The following is an 18,723-nucleotide window of genomic DNA, read 5'->3' on the forward strand; positions in this document are numbered from 1 at the left end:
TGAATTATAGGAGGCTTCTGATTGATATTTAGTGTAAGGCCTGGTCTGTATATGCTTTGAAGGATCTACTGGTGTGTGTGCCTGGGTGGCTGCCTCACCTAGAAAATCTATGAGGCTTCAGTGTATCAGCTTTTTTTTGTATCACCTATTTAAGTCAAAACTTCTTTCAGTTCCCCCCAGCCTGTATGTCAGTCAATAGATATGGAGAATGTAGGTGTGGTGGTGTTGCTGAAGACATTGGGAACTTTATTAGCTTCTACATGAAAATTGAGCTCCTTTTTCAGTGAGAAATACCACTTGACACACAGCTTTAAATGTTATTCTGCCCCAAAATGGAGATTTAGGGAGTCTGCAAGTGCTTCCATTCAGGTTTATTTCCCACCATTGATGTTTACTATAAAATAGGAATGTTTGCATTTGATTTGTTTTGGGAATATGTTCTTGAACAAATGATGCTTATAAATAATTTGCAAAGTATCATTCCATCCCATTCTTTGTTACACAACATAGTGTAAGAGGTTAGTTTGGTAAAATCAGTAGATACCTGTTAATATATTTGATACAACCTAAGCTATAATGTTAAAATAAATTTAACATTCAGAAAGCCTGTTAATTATGAAGACCAGCTTTAGCACTAGAAATATTGTGACAAGCAGTTAGCATACACTCTTGACATCTGTTTTTTGAGCTGAGCTTTTTTACAGTGCTTTTTCCAGCTAAGTGAGATTCATGTAGTGTGATTTACTACATATAAATCTCTGAAAACGAGAGGGAGATGTTAATCCAGCAAGCTATTTTCCATGTCATTATCATGGTGTATGCAGAGAGGGGAAGTGCAGGCTCCTTTATTGGGGTTTCAGAACAACAACAGAGAAACTTGGAGGAGGTCCCAAAACAAATCCATATGTAATGACTGGAGTTATGCAAGTTGCATCATTTGGAACTTTTAAAACTAGTAGATGTAATTCAAAACAGTTTTGTATAATCCTGTATCAAGAAGGGGGCTAGGCAAAATGTGATTTAATGAGGGATGACAGGGAAAAATGAAGAGTGCGTTTTTCCTGGTTTTCAGGTGGGGAAAGATTTTTTTCTTAATACAGTTGGATCGTAGGATAATTGAGGTTGGAAGGGACTATATATTGTTGCCTGCCAAAATACACATTAGTATACTTTAAGTGGATTACTTCAGTGTGGATGAATAATTAATAATTGGAATTGGCTGCATAATTCGTGCTCTTTCTGATTTGCAGAGTTGAGATTTGAGTTCCTTAGATGTGCACTTAGGCACATAAGTGAGTTCTTGAAAGCCTAAAATAAGCTTATATTAGACTCAAACTTTAAGAAGACAACTTACACAAATTCAATGGCAAAATGAGAACAAAAGCCAAGAAAAAGAAAAGTTGGAGGGAAGCTTTCTAGCTTTCCAGCTGGAAGCTGCTTTTCTTCCATATCCTCTTGGGAATTGCTTCCATGTTCCCTTGTGTCCATAACAGTATGTAGCAGTAGTAATGCCTTTTATAATAGATATCACACGGTGGCTGTAAACTTTTTAAAGTGGGGATGCATCTGAATCTAAGCTGACTGATGTTCAGATCCGATGGTGCTGCAGGATTTTGCTATAGATTTTACAATGAACTTTAGGGATGAAATTGCATAATCTCTGGTAATGAGGTATTTTTACATATTTAATTGTGGCTTGCAGCAATTGATCAGGGGACTGTGACACATTCTTGATGGTATTTCAGGTCACTGAATTCTCAGGTAAGTAGAAAAACTCCCTTTGGCAATAGTTACCTACAAGTTTCTGAAAATACACTTCCCTATTTGAAGGTATTTAGAAGACTTGCTGTAAATACCTACTACCACCCGCTACTGCCTTTACTGCATGGGCATTTATTGTAAATTAGTAAAGTGTCAATATGATAATAGTAATGATTATGGAAATGCAATGTTGCTAAACATCGCTATTCAGTCATGCTAATCCATGCTCCCAAGGGCAGCCCTGTGGCTCTTCTTTTGCCCAAGGCCCTTGCACTTGCTCATGCCAGGTCTCCTCAAAACCTCCACGGACCACATAGAATCCCAGCTCCAGCCTCCTGCTGGCTACGCCCTGAAGAATAATTTTTCATTACTTGGCAATACCACAATCTAGATATAGGCCCAGAGACTCACCGGGGAAGGCTGACTGCCCAGATCTGGGTCTTGTTCCTGATTGAGCTTTGTACCTCGCTATCACCTTGTTTTTTGCTAAGAATGGTTAGTGAAGATTCCTAAATAGCATCAGCCTGGGTTGCAGTAAGATTGTAGAGAAGCCATGTCTGAGTGTGCTCTGTGTGTGTTTGCATTCACTTCAGAACTTGAAAAGCATGCAGCGATGGTGGTGAGGCCTTCCAACTTGCTATGGGTAGTGGTCTGGCACAGTGATGTGCTAAGTCTTAACAACATTGGAATTTCCTTAGTGTTGGCCTGAAATACCTTGGGTCAGGATGAAAATATATTGATCTAGAAGCCTGCTTCATAATGTAGTTCTGAACACCTCCCAAAGAAGGCCCCTTAAATGCTCAGATATGAGAAACAAGGGTTATATCTGCTGCTGCTGCTGAGTCTAAGTGGTTCGTGTTCAGCAAAAGTTAATTGAAGAGATTCAGTTCTTCTCTTTCCCAGTCTCATTAATGTTACACTTTGGGAGTGCAACAATTTCTTTGCACAGCCACTGGTGTGATGCACTGTGTTAGTTGGCCAAACACCTTTGGATTTTATAGTCAATATTCTCTCAGTATGTAGCCTACATTGTTTCTGAAATTGGCTTAAAATCACACCAACTAGCTTCAGGCTGTGATTCGCTTTAGGTTGCTGCATTTGGCTTCCAGACCCCAGCCCAAGTTCCTTTTGAGTTAGTAGGATTCTTTCCGTTGACTTTTGCAGTACTTGGATCAAATCCACAGTGTGTAATTTCTCCTCTTGCTTCCCCTTCCCTCCCTGAAATGCTCTTGAAGAAAATTATAATATAATCTGAAGAATCACAATAACAATATTGGGACAGATTTTCAGTTCCCATAAGACAGAATAGATTTTTTTCAAGTCAGTAAAATTGTGTTCATTTACATGAGCTTAATATCTTCACATACAGCCTAATATCGCTTTAATAAGCCATAAAGCTCTCAAAACTTATGTGAAAACCAGAACTGTTCAGACTATATTTCACATTGATGCCAAAGTGCTATGCAATGACAGCTTAGTTCACCTAACTTCTATTGTCTATTTTTTGTATTATTTCTTGATACAGCCTTAAAGCATGCAAAACAATCTAAAATTTCTCCCTCTGCAATTCTATTGTCTGGTCATCTGGTTTCTTGTATGTTTGCTTCACCATGGGTTCAACTGAAACACAGATTCTAGACAGAACAGCTTTAGTGACAGCCCTGCTTTGACACAACTAAAAATATTGTGAGTGAGGCACTGGCACAGGTTGCCCAGAGAAGCTGTGGCTGCCCCATCCCTGGCAGTGTTCAAGGCCAGGTTGGACGGGGCTTGAAGCAACCTGGCCCAGTGGAAGGTGTCCCTGCCCATGGCAGGGGGTTGGAACTGTGTGAGCTTTAAGGCTCCTACCAACCCAAACCAGTCTGGGAGTCTGATTTACAGCAAGCCTAAACATATGTTGGATTTTATTTCACAGAAAGGGTTTTCTCAATTTCAATTGGCTGGATAGCAGTGTGAAAATACACACGTGGCATGAATTTATTTACATTGATAACTGAATAATTACATTGTTATTGTAGAATCCAACTTCTTTCTCAGAGATCTCATGCAATGGAAAAACTGAATTGGGTGGATCATAAAATCTCAAAAGTTTCATCTTCTGCTGAAGTGTGTTGGGGAAGAAAGTGCTTTTTCAGTTAGAAAGTAGAGAAAGTTGTTTTATTTTATTTTCTTTTTTTTGTTTTACCCCTGGTGAGAAATCCTTTCTACATCTGTGAACCTGGAGCTATTCTGAAGCTAGCAGAATTACTCTGGATTTGTGCTGGTGTCACTAAGGTCAAAATATGGCCATAGGAGTAAAATGGTACTTTTGTGGCACAGCACAGCATGAACAACAACTATATTTAGGATGCAGAAAACCCCAATCTCTATAGACAATGAGCATTCAGTTGATTTTATAATAGTATAATAATACAAAAATAAAGAAAAAAAAAGGGGGGGGGGGGAAGACAGAAGATGTACATTCAGCCTGAGCATCAGGAAATAACATACCAGTGGTAGATTTTATTTGTCTGCACAGTAGTCCCTAAGGGAAATGGAACCAAATATGCTTTCTGCTAACTTTCCATTCCCAACTCTTAATCAAAAGTACAGATTCTAACTGCTCTTGGAACGTGAACCCCCGTGACAATATGTGGAAGCTGAAATTCAGCAACAGTTAACTCCTTCCTGCAGCAGTCTCACTTGTAGTGGAACCGATGGGCTTAAAATGTTTTAACATAAGTTTTTGGGGTGTTTCTCAAATGCTTTTCTAGGCATTCTATGACGGGAAAGTCACTAAATAAAATTCTGTAGACTGTTGTCTAGGCTGAGGCACTGTTTGAACTGCAATTTTCAAACTTGATGTAAAAAACATTCGCTTCTTTCATGATACATTGTCCAGACTAAAGACATGAGTCAGTTCTCATTTTGCTAAAAGCTGATCATACCACTGTCAGTTCAAAGTGAAGTCTGGGCACTAAAATACAAAGTTTGAGATGAAAAAGTGTGGTTTGTGAAGATGTGAGGCTTATTCTGCTCTCATACCCATATAAACCAAGAGGAAAACCTCGTGTGTGTATAGCTATTGCAGAAGTTAATGCTCCTGCAACTGAGAGCAACAGCACAGACAGTCTTAGTAGCTAACACATGTTAATTAAACTAAGAGTACTTGAATGTGTTCTCACAGGGATAGATCAGAAGTAACTATTTTTCAGTATCTCTAAAGCTGAATTGACTTCCCGCTGTGCTTCACACAAAAGACAAAATGCAGAAACAAGTATTTCCTTGCACTCTCATGTTTTAAATGAGAACTGTCAAACCAGATTACACCTGCAGCCGCTTATTTGAATAAAGAGTTTGATTCCTTATAAACTTGTCCTGGTCTAGTAGCTTTGACCAACCTGGTCTAGTGGAAGGTGTCCCTGCCCATGGCATGGGGTTGGAACTTAATGAGCTTTAAGGTCCCTTCCAACACAAACCATTCTCTGATTTTCAAACTTCAGAAAGTTGTACAGCTTTCCATGCTTTCTTCATTCCAGATGAATCTGTCTCCTCAGGTAACAGAAGTCGAACAATGCAATTTTAGGCTGAGGTGGGGTGTTTGTTGGTTGGGTTGGCTTTTTTAAAGAGTTCGGTTTTGCCTTTTATTATCATCTGTGATTTTGTTGGTTGGGAATTGATCTTGTTTTGTTCTCTGTGCTATGTGTTCTCATCTAAAATACGTTGTGTTGCAAAAGGCTTATGTGCCATGTAAGTCTCAATTACAAATACTGTCAGCCCACAAGGGAGGTTTGAATGTGTAGAAGATACACAGCACAGCCATAAATCCAAACATCATTACAAGCTGTCTGGCTGGATTTAAACCACGACAAGACTCCATTAAACATCTTATAAGCTGCCTTTTACATGGCCAATTCTTAATTTCTGGCACTACAGCTAAATTATGTTGAGCATTTCATGGGATGTACTAATGAAAGCATTTTTCAAAGCGTGATTTAGGATGTGGCTTCTATAGAATATGCTGCTTTATGATACTGCACTGGTATTTATTTGATTGTTCTGCATGGAGAACTGGAGGAGATAAATTAATGGAATTGCCAGCTGAAGTCTCAGCTGCTGCTGACATGGGAGAATAGATAGGTGCCTAATTTGGCAGTCAGATCCCCCTCTCCACCTGAAATTCCTTTGGAGGTCAAGCCCCAGGGTTTCTGGTATAAAGTCAGTGAACGTAAGCAGTCCTGAGCTGTCCCACTAATAAAAAGCCTGGGGACTTCTCTTGTATTTTCTTTCACAACTCAGCATAAATTCAGGTATCTGCAAACAGTTCCAGATGTCTTCTTTCTAATGTCCCTCATTAGACTGATTTAATTACAACATCAGACTATTTTAGGTAGAATTTATGTCAATTATTAAACTAAATGGTACTTCATTCTCTTCAATAAATTTTTTGGTATTTTAGGAGACTGTTTTAGTGGTTTGCCCTTCACTGCTCCTTTTATATAGCTCCCTAGCCTAGAAAGAAAGCCAGTTTCAAGACATATAAAATGGCATCTTTATGAACATATTTTCCAAAAATTAATCTGAAAATCATTCATATTCCCTAACGTGTTTATCCTAAACACATGAAGACCAGGATCATTGGGTGCTGCAGGACTAGGAGAACATGTAGCATTGCTTCCATACAATATGAGAATCTTTAAATACTACCTCATTTTCTTTTTTTAATTGACTTATTCAATTCAAATAAAAACTATTCTACTGTTTCTTTTCCTTCTGTTATAAAGCAGACTACTAACGCATTTCTGTGGCTTTTAATTGAAGCAAACACAGCTTTTACAGTAAAAAAAAAAAAGTGATTTCCCAGTGAGCGAATCTCTCTAAAGAGTTTGTGTTTGGTTTTCTTTTCCCCTGTATATGCAATTTCAGATGCTGCACAACAAACACGTGATGGTTCGTGTTGGAGGAGGATGGGAAACTTTTGCAGGTTACTTACTGAAGCATGACCCATGCCGAATGCTGCAGATCTCCCGAGTGGATGGGAAAACTTCTCCAATCCAGAGCAAGTCTCCAACCCTCAGGGACACGAATCCAGACAATTACCTGGTGGTTTCTGCCCATTACAAAACCAAGAAGGAGATTAAGTGAAATAAGCTCCTCATGTGATTGGGACGCTATGTACGTAGGTCCAAATTATTTTCTCAAGTGTAGTAAATTTAGTTTATGCTTTAAAAGGACTTCAGAAAATTTAAGGCAGACTGGAAATGGCAACCCATTTTGAAGATCTTTGAACTGTAGAACTATTTATTTCTAGTACTGTATCTTTTATAGCAAATTACCCTTGATAGGCTAATTACTACAGTCAGATAAGAAATAGACATATATTTTTAGCCAAATTATTACTCTTTTAATATGTGAACGTATTCTTAGAGTTACATAAAGGAGTGGATCCTGTTAATGGAAGAAAATACACAATACATTATATTTGTATGAAAATTGTATTACATTGAATCCTTGACTGTTAGATTAGTTGAAAAATAGATATGCAGGTGGAAAATGAACAATTGTTGAAATTATTTGGTAATGCCTCTTGAAATGAAAGAAAAATTGGCTATTTTTATGGTTTGCAAGATTTTCTTAACCAGTAGAATACAAAGATTTATTGCATGCCAAACGACTTCCCAAAGTGATTACTTTAAAAAAGAAAGCTCAAAAAAAAAAAACCCCAACAACCCCACACCTCTACTCTTTAAAGCTAAAGACAATGCTGAATGTTATTTCTGTTTGTATATCCTTCCTGTTCCTTCCAGCATTGTCTGATATAGAAGCATGGGGAAGCTGAGAGGTTGCCCCTTCCTCTGGCAGACAATAGAGGTGTTAGTCGTGCTCACGGGGTGACGTTCTGCAGCCCCTGAAGGGAAGCAGTGCTGCAGGGAAGAGCTGCAGAAGATTCTGGGTCCCTCTGGAGTCCCAGATTTGAGCTTTCCTTTCCCCTTATCTTTTAATGGTGTTGGTCTTGCCAAATGTGAAATACTCATTGCCCTGTCAGTGGAGTGATTCACGTTCTTGTAAATCATTTGCACACCTCAAAAATAGTTAAAGGCATACAGGGGCTTAGTTCATTATTTTGGCTACTTTTCTATGTTTATATTCGGTAATTTATGTGCCTTGCAACGTCCTAGAAAAATCATTTTATAGGATTATTTCACTGACTGTATAAATTTTAGCAGAACTCAGTTGTTTCATTACAAATGAAATAAATTTTTTTTAAATACTCCTACGTTTTGGAAGCCTCATTTGTCATTTGTAATCTGTGTTCCTGTGCTTTGCTGCTGCTGCCTGAATGCCTATGATACACAGCACTGCTCACTAACCAAATAATGAGCTACCCAGTGTACAAGGCAAGCATTCATTTACTACAGATAGCACAGAAATACTGGATGTTACTGAAATTTAATTTTCGTTTGCAGGGAGAGAAAAAAATCAATAGCATTCTTGAGAAAATTTTATCAGTGCCAGCTATTTTTCTGTATGTTTTGATGTTCAAAACAGCCTCATGCTCTGCTCCCATGGTCTGTAAAATTAACAGCAAAATATCTGCTGGCTAGACATGATCAAGACCGCCTTCTTTCATGTTCCACGACTTGTATCCTATATCTCACTTGTGGAACCACTATACCTAAAAATATCTGCTCAATACCAGCAGTTCACAATGGTGTGGTTCACCCTACTAAGCAACAACACATCATTTGACCTGTGCTTTTAGGAGGAAAAATTGCAGCCTTTTTAATTTTGAGATGGTTTATAGGAAGGTCAAACATCTACTCAAGCAGTAAATCCTTTGAAAAGCCACAAGAATACCCAGTTCTGATGGAACCAATGGATGTATCCACTAGGGAAGTAGAGACGAGACCATAAGCAACATGTGAAAAATCCAACACGGCTGAAAAAAACCCTCATGATGTGAAATCTGTGCACTGAGATTTGTTTCCAAATGGAGAAGGAAAAACTACCACTTCTGAAAGGATCCGGTGTTTATTTGAAATGTTACTTTTTTCAAACAGAAATAGTTGCATTTCTATTATTCAACATGAAGTTGGCATTACTGTCATTTTTTTTTCTGTAAAATGTTTGAAGGTTTTTACTTGTTAATAAATCAAGAGCAGGTCATTATTTAAGTCTTCTTAGATTTGCTTTAATATTATACTTCAACAAATAATCCTGGTAAATCCAAATGAAGATTTTAAGTTAATTATGAACTGATTTATGTGCTTGCACTGGAGCTATCCAAATAATCTTTTTTTGATTCAGTGTATTGAAGCACCATAAAAAGAAAAATCGTATTAGAACACCTCCTGAACACTTCAACTTAGGTCCAGATGGGAGACTTATAAAGGACTTTTTAAAGTGCTGCCACTGCCCTTTATCTGGGTAAAACTTCCAGGTGCGACTTTAACTGCATTTAGTGCAGCTGGTGTAAGTGGGGGGAGCAGAGGAGGAAATTAAAGCAGAAGCATCAAGAAAGGAAACAGGCAATTAAATGTGTCAGGCTAAGTACCTCTGGAGAAAGGGATTGGAAGTATGCTATTCAGATGGTTAAGTGTTATTAGCATGCTACATAGTATTTTCTTAATGTAATGGATTCTGTGGCAATGTAGGAGTTGGGATGTTTCTTAGTAGCCTAAGCCTCAGTTTACAAAGCTAAAGATTTTGTTAAGAAATCTGTCGAGGGTTTTTTTTTTACAAAGGCATATAGTGACAGGAGAAGGAGGAATGTCTTTTAACTGACAGAGGGGTGATTTACATGAGACATGAGGCGGAAGTTCTTCCCTTTGAGGGTGCTGAGGCACTGGCACAGGTTGCCCAGAGAAGCTGTGGCTGCCCCATCCCTGGCAGCATTCAAGGCCAGGTTGGATGGGGCTTGGAGCAATGTGGTTTAGTGGGAAGTGTCCCTGCCCTGTGGCAGGGGGTTGGAACTGGATGTCCCCCCCTGTGGCAGGGGGTTGGAACTGGATGAGCTTTGAGGTCACTTCCAACCCAAACTATTCTATGATTCTGTGTGCATCACAATCTTGCTCAGAGGCATGGCCCTTGTTGCAGTGCTGGGGCAGAACAGCCTTCATGTAGGAAGTATTTAGGCAGGAAATAACCCCACTGTTTGACCAGCTAGCTAAGATGGGTGGTACTTGAAGTTTCTATGCTAAAGTCTGTGATAGTGAGGTATCTGTGTAGATTTCTAGAAGGCTGAACTGAATTTCAGAGTTACCCCCAAGGATGGCCTGCAGCTCTTCTCTTGTCCCCCTGAGTGAGAGAGGGTCTGGTGGGGCTGTGGAACAGTCTCTTGATAAAAGAGCAGGAGGTGAGATACTGAAATGCTGAACTAGGCATGGAAGATTGTAGAGAGGAGTGCTCTGTAGTGGTTTGAGCTCACTGTTGCAGTGTAACTTGACTGGATTTGAGTTTTGAGGAGGCTGAAAGTCATCAAAAGTCGAGTTATGAGCTGCAGCAAATACTCTTAAAACTCTCATTGGGTCATACAACCAAGCCATACACACATACATCGGGTCATACACCACTAACCTTGTAACTGTGCTGAAGCCCCACGTGGTTGGGCTCTGTAAGATCACTTACAGAAACTATTAGTCTTGTAGAATGTCAGAAAAGTATCACCATGCTGGAAGCAATTCAGAATTAGGTTGGAAATGTAACATTGGTAATTGCTCGTTAAAGGAGGTACTTTCTGTCACCTTGCTCTTCATGGATTACCTGGAGTTTTTCTACCAAGCAGGATTATTTACTTAACTGATTAATGATAGGGTTTTTATCTTTCTGATAGCGGAATTGTTTCTTCCTTTGTGTTACTGCCCTTTTTCCAACAGTGATTTAGAGATGCTACCTGTAATCAATGGAAGCTGTTCAAGGGCTGCTGGTGGGGAGGAGTGAAGTAAGGAGGCGTCAATAGGTGGTATAGCCACACACATATATAGCTCTATATTGTACAGACTATATAATATAGATTGTCTTAAAATGAATTCATTACATGCATTTTAGATCAGAGAGACGAGCTGTTTGTAGAAGCAGCTGCTGGAGGTATGGAAAGGGCTGGCTTTTGTCGGGCTTGTGTTCCGTGCTGCCTCACTGGCTACTGCTGTGTGGTACCTGACAGAGGAGGCAGAGCACTTATTATTTGCTCTGTCTGCTTCTCTTCCTTTCTTGGCCTGTGCTATGTTTAGAATCCAGAGTCAGGTGAATGAGACACATGGGATGATGTGAATGTTTATGGGGCTGCAGAAGGCTACTGCCCCTGTGGATATGCAGCTCCTGGGTCCTCCCAAACCTCAGGAAGTTGTGCCCCAAACACTCTTCCCGGCATTATTTGTGTGTTTTAACAACAGGCTGTAGCAGATGGCTTCATTTTCTGTTACTGCAACAAAGATGCTACTATTGCAGTCACCGAGTCAGCCCTTTCATTTTGGCTTGCAAGCACTGGCCTCTGCCTTCCAGTTGTTCAAGTGAGCTGCAAGACAGTGCTTTCAGAAGGTAGAGAGAAAAAAGGTAGTTGTACTGCTGTAAAGCAAACAAAATGCCAACTGCCTTCATAATCTGTGTGACTGGATGTGTTTTGACAGCCTTAAAGGTGAAGTAAACCTCCCTGACTGGGGGAAGTAAGGACAAAATTCTTACTGTGTTTCATATTAGTGCAGTGCTAACGGTAAGAAAGAGAGGGGAGGCATCTGCTCCTACAAGGACAAAGCAGCTCTCATCTACACAGCTCTCTGCTTTACCATTTAATGGTACACTTCAGGTACTCATTAGGCGTATTTAACTGAACTGCAGTATTTTCTGCATTAGTTCTCAACTGAAAATATTAGAAAAAAACCCAAACCCTTAAACCATCAAGAGGTGTTTCTATTTACCCCAAGAATTTCCCAGATTCAGTTCAGACCAGTCATGTGAGCAGTGAGATGGGTACGGCATAGAAACATCTTCACGAACAGCTTTATCAAGCAGAGGTTTGTAATGTACAACTACATGCCCCAAAATCCTCTGACCTTCTTAGCTGTAGGAATACATCTGACATTGAGAGCAAGGACTCTTAAGAAGCACAGATGTATCTGGCTTTTACTTAGAAGGATGGAGAGATAAGAGCTGTTTTTTTTCTTCTGTGGTAATTCTGACTTACACAAATCACCTCTTAGGTCCGAGGTGGTTCAGACCTTCCCTAACCCTTGCAGAGAAGCTGGCAGGCAGGCCCAGTCAAGCTACTGTATCTGCAAATGGGTACTGAGCAGTGTGTGTGTTCAGCCAGGGCAGCAATCCTTTACTCGACCATAAAGCACCTCCACTGGTGACAGAACCCAACAGGCTTGCCTTAGGCTGATAAGCAAGGATATACAACTGCTTCTCATTGTGAACTCCTCCAGTTCTGACAGCATCAAAACACTAATGGGTGATGTTTTTAAGAATATATTTTATTATAATTCAATGCATGTTTTGTTAAGACTTAAAAACCCCAACTTGCTATGACCAGTTAATTGCCAGCAACCAAAAGGAAACCGAAGACATTGATCTGCCAAGGACACAGCTTCTTAGCCCAAACACCACTATGTTAATACTGAAAAGTCTCTCTTCTCAATTCTGAAGGCTAAGCCAGAAAACTCATTGTGTCAGGACTGCGCTCCTAAGACAGCATGAAACGCTACCGAGGGAGATAAAAGCAGAAATATTTAGTTCAAGGTGGGGTGGGGGAAGCCTCTATAACCTAAACTAGGACAGAAATGAGGCCAGTAAGATACTGAGGCCAAGCATTGTGCTCTCTGGGGAAAATGAAGTTAGATTCAAGTGTCAAACATGGTGCAACAAACCGCTCTATCAAAGCAGTGGCTTGAGGCTATTAGTTTGAAAGTCTGGTTTTAACACCAGGGTTTAGGGAGCAATAAATAATAAAAGACAGCTTCATGTTTGGGAAAGGAACCACAGACATTGCTGAAGACAGGGAAATAGTCACAGAGTTTTGGACACTTGGCAGATGTTACTGCACAATAACAAACCCACCTAGACAGGACAGAACACAAATCTGAGAAAATGAACCATCCAAGACGTGATGAAGTCCTTTGCCATTTGTTTTTCAAACTCCTGCGAGGTGCAGCATTGCTCTCTTGTGGTAATAAAAGAGAAAGACTAATAATACTATTAATGTAATGTTTAACTTCCAGCATTCACTATAAATATTTACAGTCTCAAAGGAAATGCACATCCAAAAACAATTATTAGGCTCATAATAGAACAGCTTTCTTCATGTAAGTACATAAGGTTTATAAAGGTTTCTATTTTTTTTAAACTAGTGTCACAAAACACTTCTATTGGCAAGGGTCCACTGTGAATCTGCTTTCTGTTTTGAACAAGGCACTAAATCCCTAAGCAGTTCAAAAGTCATTAAGAAACTGAAGAGAAATGTCATTACCCACATATTCAAATATATATATTTATGGACAGCTTTCTACATGAGGACTTAGAAAATAGTTTGATGGGAGAGTTTGAAATAAGGGTCAATACCACCACATGGACACCTGAGATGTGCCTAAGCCAGTCACACAGACAGACACCCACTTGACCAGATAAGCATCCATGTACTGACTCACTACAGGTACACGGAGGCCACTTCCATGTGAATCCACCTCAGTCGTGTGACAGGGAAGCAATAAAACATGCACACAAAATAAACAAAAACTGGCGAAAACTTAGTGCTCAAAGTTAGTTTTTAAATTTCTTAGTGTGTTTCCACCCCTGCTCTCCCACAATGGCGAAGTACTGCTGAGTCTTCATATGCAAACAGCAAAAGCCACATGATGAGTAAGTGCCACTCAGCTGCAGAAACTGGCAAGTTATTGGCAGTAAACGTCAATCTTCTCTTTGCAAGTCATGCTTCTTTATCCAACCTGCCACTAGAGACAAAAACAACATAACACACCACAAGTTTTTATGAAGATAGGGGAAAGCAAGAAAAAAACCAAACCAAACTAACGAACCTCCCCAAAAAACCCAACCCAAACACAAAGTTGTCTAAATACAGTGAATTCCCATTCCAACACCTTTTATACCCAGCAAGTGAGGGATGTGTAACCCACCAGCACCAGGTTGTCTAAAATGCCCGCTGAGCCACATACAGCAGTGACAGTAAGAGGTGAAGGCTTATGAAACCTGTGTTTTGATAACCAGATGTACCTATTGCTTTGGAGACATTCTACAGGAATCTCGTTTCATAATGACAGGCTGAGAGAGCTGGCCTTGTTCAGCCTGGGGTAGAGAAGGCTCTGGGGAGACCTTTTAAGTCTTCAATACCTAAAAAGGGCCTACAGGAAATCTGGAAAGGGACTTTTTACAAGAGCAGGTAGTGACAGGACAAGGGGGAATAGCTTTAAACTGACAGAGGGAAGATTCAGGTTAGATAAACGAAGAAGTTCTTCCCTGCAAGGGTGGTGAGGCGCTGGCACAGGCTGTCCAGAGAAGCTGTGGCTGCTCCATTCCTGGCAGTGTTCAAGGTCAAGCTGGACAGGGCTTGGAACAACCTGGTCTAGTGGAAGCTGTCCCTGCCCATGGCAGGGGGTTGGAAGTGGATGAGCTTCAAGGTCCCTTCCAGCCCAAAACAGTCTGGGATTCTATTTCTAAATTAAATCTCTGCCTGGTCTGACAAAGTTTACATTAGAAAACTAGTAGTAACTGCAGTAAAGTTGGTCAGTGTCTATGCCAACACTGAATGCAGAGACAGACACAGGAAACCCAAAGACATTACCCTACTTGGTTCAAACATTTTCTGTAAACGGAGGGAAGTGAGACAATCACAGCTGGTACTGAAAAGAGACACTGAGTACAGGGCAAATCTATGAGAAGGTCCCCAGTGCTGAAAGTACAATGGAGAAACTGAGGAGGAAGAAATGGGGAGCTCTCTGCCATCCTTGCTGTCTTTGTGTCCCAGAAATGAAGCCTCACTAAGAACATTGTGAAAATGACCCATGCTTTCATTTCCCTTCCTCTTAGTTTTTCCTCGTTATTCAATCTTATGGACAGCAACAAAGCAGGACTTTCTCAGTGAAAATACAGACAGCTGCATCATGTTGTTTCTTCTTTAAACTTACTCTCAGTCCTCCTCCTCCAGAACCTGAAGCTGTCATTCTTTTTTCCATTTCTTCCTGTTTCTTTTTCTTTTGCTCTACAGAGTAAACGTTCTTAATACCTCGAGAGGAAGCCTGGAAGAGAACACGTTTGGGTAAGACCACTCAGCTATTTTTCTGTATAGAAACCAAACTGCAAGTCTTGGCAATAACTTTTTGTGAATTCTGGTTTGTGTGAAAAGACTGAAACATTAAGTAATGCTACTATTACCTAAATATAGACCTTTTAGGATGCTTCTTCACACTGTGAGCTCTTGGTCCTGCAGGTATCTGTGAGGGGTTTGTTTCATATTGTTATTACATCCAAGTGAACATATTTAATGCAGTTACATGTACCTGCTTTGCATACTAAGAAGCAGAACCAGAACCTCCCTTCCTAACAGTCCAATAAATCTTTAGTCTGTGGTTTTGTCAGTGTCAGGGCCTATTCTTGCCCTCAGAAACAGAACTAACTGGGAAGAGATGATGCAGGCAGACAGAACTTCCAAGGACTTTAGCTGTTTCATCATGTGGTCACTTATTCCATCTCTTTTTATCAAAAGGTTACCTTACCTAGAGATAGCATACAAATGATGGAAATCATGACAATATTCTATTCTAACAATAAGCAGAGGAAGTCACAAGCTCTGTACAGCTACTACTGAAAATGATGAGAACTTTACATGCAGGGGAGTTAGAAAAAACTTGTGTTGGTAGTGCTCAGGCTGTAAGAACTTCTAAACTGTGATCTGAGAAATAACCTGTGTGCCAGTCTACCCTTCAAACTTCACAGGATGTACGGACAGCAGTAAATACCTAGATGAGAAACCTTCTGTCAGCTGCCTACTTCACATCCCCCTGGTGATGGTCTGAAGAGGACCTTGACTATATGGCAGGAATATCAGAACTATGAACACTTAATGCTGTAAACACAGAAAAAAAGAAATATGTTCTAAAAACTGATTCCTTAGCTATGTTTTGGGTTATGTCACTATAGCTACACAAAAGATGTTATAATCTAACAGAGGAAAGTAGCAATCCTCTCGCCTGAAATTCAAGGCTGTGATGAGAAGCACAACTCTCAACAGGCTACTGAGGCAAGTCACTGAGCACCCTGGTGTGGTGGAAGGTGTCCCTGCCCATGGCACAGAGTTGGAACGAAATGAGATTTATGGCCCCTTCTAACCTAAACCATTCTGTGATTCTATGTAGTCTGACACAAAATCAAGGGGTTTTAGAGGACTCTGAAGCATCAATCAACTGTGGCTTGAATTATTGACCAAACTCCCTTAAAACAGGTCAACATGGTCCTCATCAATAATGGCTGATGTTTAATTCAATATGTAACGTCACTAACACTCATACAACATGTTCCTTTCTCTTGCTAGTTCAGCTGTGGTCTCAAACATACACTTTTTACTTACAACAGCTTTTGTGTGGTGTATGTTATAAACTTTTTGAGGGGTATGGAAAGGTATAAACAGGCTAGCTATTTTACATTCTGTTAGTATGCTTGCATCCTACCCTCTTCTAGCTTGCAAGGATATTGCAGTATTTAAAGCTTAACAATCTTAAAAAGACAGAAGAGTAAGTTAATACTTGTTCTCTTCTGGAATTATGAGCCCAACTGTTTCCACACTGATAAACTGAACTTGCAAGTGCCTATAGCCTGCATTTGTAAGTGAAGTACAAGTGCAGTACCACTTGAAATTGCTAGCACAACAATTGTTTGATGATTCCAGTTTGAAGTATTTCTCAATCTCTTGTTATCAAGTCATGGCGGGGAAAAAAACCCAAATGTTCAACTTGCTTTTCCAATTTTCAGGTTGTTTTCTTAACTACTCCCATCCAAACAAGCTCAGTTATCTTGCAATGGTCTCAGAGCACATACCAAGCTGTTAAACATGACTATAGAGATATGTAAAAATGGTATAAGGTAAAACATTAATGCTATGAAAATATTTAATGGCAATTCCCACAATCCAGGCACAATATCCAGTGCTTCCAGAGAGTACTGGCTATTTTCCCCATAAATCTGTTACCTTAAATATATTTTGAATAAATGGCACTTTATCAGACCTTACCTCCATCTGCCTCTTTTCAGCAGCTTCTGCTAGCTGTCTTCTTTTTATTTCCTAAATAAAAAGTGAAAGACAGTGAAATTCTCTTCCAGCACAGTCTGTACATTCTTTTGAAAGTCTCAGTTTTTTTAGAGGATGACTCAACTCTGCAATGCAAGCTGCCACAAAATGCCAACCTTAAGCCAATTAGCATCATCTTTCTCTGCATTGCCAGTCTGCAAGAACAAAGTGTTTCTAGTGACTCAGATGCTACAGGAGCAGCTGCTGACACAGCCACAGCAAACCGCCACCAAAAATCTGTATTCAGCTGTCAGTTTTACGCCTTCACTCTGAAAAATTCCAACTGAAAGGCACGCAGGGTGTGAAACGTCCTTTTGGAGTTTGAGCAGAGGAAAGCTCAATCCTCCAGCCTGAGTGGGCTCCTTTCCTTCTACCCCCACAAAACCTTCAGATAAAGGGGTACAGAAGCATGGGGATAGGTTCCTACTCGCCAGAAGAAATGCCATCCTACAAACCACAGAATCAAACGGGTTGGAAAAGACCTTTAAGATCATCAAGCCAAATCGTTCCCCAGCACTGCCGAGGCCACCACTAAACCATGGCACTGAGGGCCTCATCTACAAGGTTTGATAACACTTCCAGGGACGGTGACTCCACCACTGCCCTGGGCAGCCTGTTCCAATGCCTGAACACCCTCTGGGGAAGAATTTTTTCCTAATATCCAGTCTAAACCTCCCCTGGCACAGCTTAAGGCCGTTTCATCGTGTCCTACCACTTGTTACCTGGGAGCGGTGACCGACCCCGCCTCTCAGGTACACACAGAGAAGGTTAGTTAGAACCGAGCATCACTGTGCGCTAGATTTCACTGTTTCCAGTTAAAGAGAGGGTCACCATGGCCCCAGCCGTGGCTCGGACCCCCTCGACATGAAATCGCTGTCTCCAAACGAGGGCTCACGGGTGAGGCCTGAGGCAGCAGAGGACGGGTGCGCGTAGCCCCGTCCCAGACAGCTCTCCCATGACGGAAACCCGGCCACCCGCTCTACCCGGCACCCGCGCGGCCTTTTCGCTGCTTTGAGGCTTTCCGGCGAGCGCTGCCGGCGCAGCCACGCCCCTCCCTGCGGCCTGGCCGCCATATTAGCTAGGGCGGCCCAGGTTCCCCACCCCGCCCCAGCGGGGAGGGCCGCAGCTCGCCGCGTCAGTCCCCCTACCCAACACCCAGGCGGAGCGGGAGAACGTGCTCCCGCACTCACCGGATCGGGCGTCTCCACCACGTCCTTCACTGCGCCCCCCATGCAGGGCAGGCACAGCCCCATGGCGGGCCACACCGCCCGCACGACCCGCAATCGCTGCGGTGCCGGCGGACAGCGGAGAGGCGGTGGCGGGCCCGGCCCCGCCCGGCGCTGCTCTCCGGCAGGGCCCGCCCCGTCGTGGGGCCGGCGGCCGAGGGCGGCTTGGCCGGGCCCGGCCAGGAGGCCCGCGGGGGGGGGGTGGGGGTGGGCGAAAGAAACAGCGGTAGACCAGCGCTAGTTCTCCTTCCCCCAGGCATGAAACTAAATTAGATTCGTCCTATTTTAGGGCTAAAGGTCGATAGTTCTCGTTAACGTCCAGCTCGCTCCGGGAAGTTGGCTACAGGGCTCCATCCAACGGCGACCAGTCCTCCCGTTCCCCAAGCCGGTGCTGCCACCGAGCGGCGCAACCCGGCGGGTGGGAGCGGGGCTGCCGAGATCGGCGCTGTGGGGAGCCATGGGATGGTG

General features: G+C 41.7%; 2 protein-coding genes across 5 annotated transcripts in view; one reads left to right on the plus strand and one right to left on the minus strand.

Moving 5' to 3' along the window:
* The window catches only part of GAS2 (growth arrest specific 2), a 90,156-nt gene extending 82,178 nt beyond the window's left edge, over window positions 1-7,978 (plus strand). For all 4 annotated transcript variants that reach the window (XM_061479173.1, XM_061479171.1, XM_061479172.1 and 1 more), the window contains exon 8: window positions 6,667-7,978. In XM_061479173.1, coding sequence (XP_061335157.1) covers window positions 6,667-6,885 — 219 coding nt within the window. In that variant the 3' untranslated portion in view covers window positions 6,886-7,978. The remainder of the gene's footprint in view (window positions 1-6,666) is intronic.
* Window positions 7,979-12,188: 4,210 nt separating this feature from the next.
* On the minus strand, window positions 12,189-18,384 carry SVIP (small VCP interacting protein). The gene is made up of 4 exons (XM_061479198.1): window positions 18,220-18,384; window positions 16,973-17,023; window positions 14,874-14,984; window positions 12,189-13,682 (listed from the first exon to the last, which is right to left on the minus strand). The coding sequence occupies exons 1-4, from the start codon at window positions 18,280-18,282 to the stop codon at window positions 13,668-13,670; spliced, it is 240 nt and encodes a 79-aa protein (XP_061335182.1). The 5' UTR covers window positions 18,283-18,384; the 3' UTR covers window positions 12,189-13,667.
* Window positions 18,385-18,723: the final 339 nt, after the last annotated feature.

Source organism: Pezoporus flaviventris, unplaced genomic scaffold (genome assembly GCF_033815535.1).
Source record: "Pezoporus flaviventris isolate CSIRO_AGI_PZ_B2104156 unplaced genomic scaffold, CSIRO_AGI_Pfla_v1 ptg000143l, whole genome shotgun sequence".
NCBI lineage: Eukaryota > Metazoa > Chordata > Aves > Psittaciformes > Psittacidae > Pezoporus > Pezoporus flaviventris.

Bases quoted from the DNA above. Each gene is read 5' to 3' on its own strand.
- SVIP (XM_061479198.1), bottom strand. From the start codon at position 18,282: ATGGGGCTGTGCCTGCCCTGCATGGGGGGCGCAGTGAAGGACGTGGTG. The intron at 17,024-18,219 runs GTGAGTGCGGGA...CTTTTTATTTAG, and splicing joins TGGTGGAGACGCCCGATCCG to GAAATAAAAAGAAGACAGCT. The intron at 14,985-16,972 runs GTAAGGTCTGAT...GTTCTCTTCCAG, and splicing joins CTGAAAAGAGGCAGATGGAG to GCTTCCTCTCGAGGTATTAA.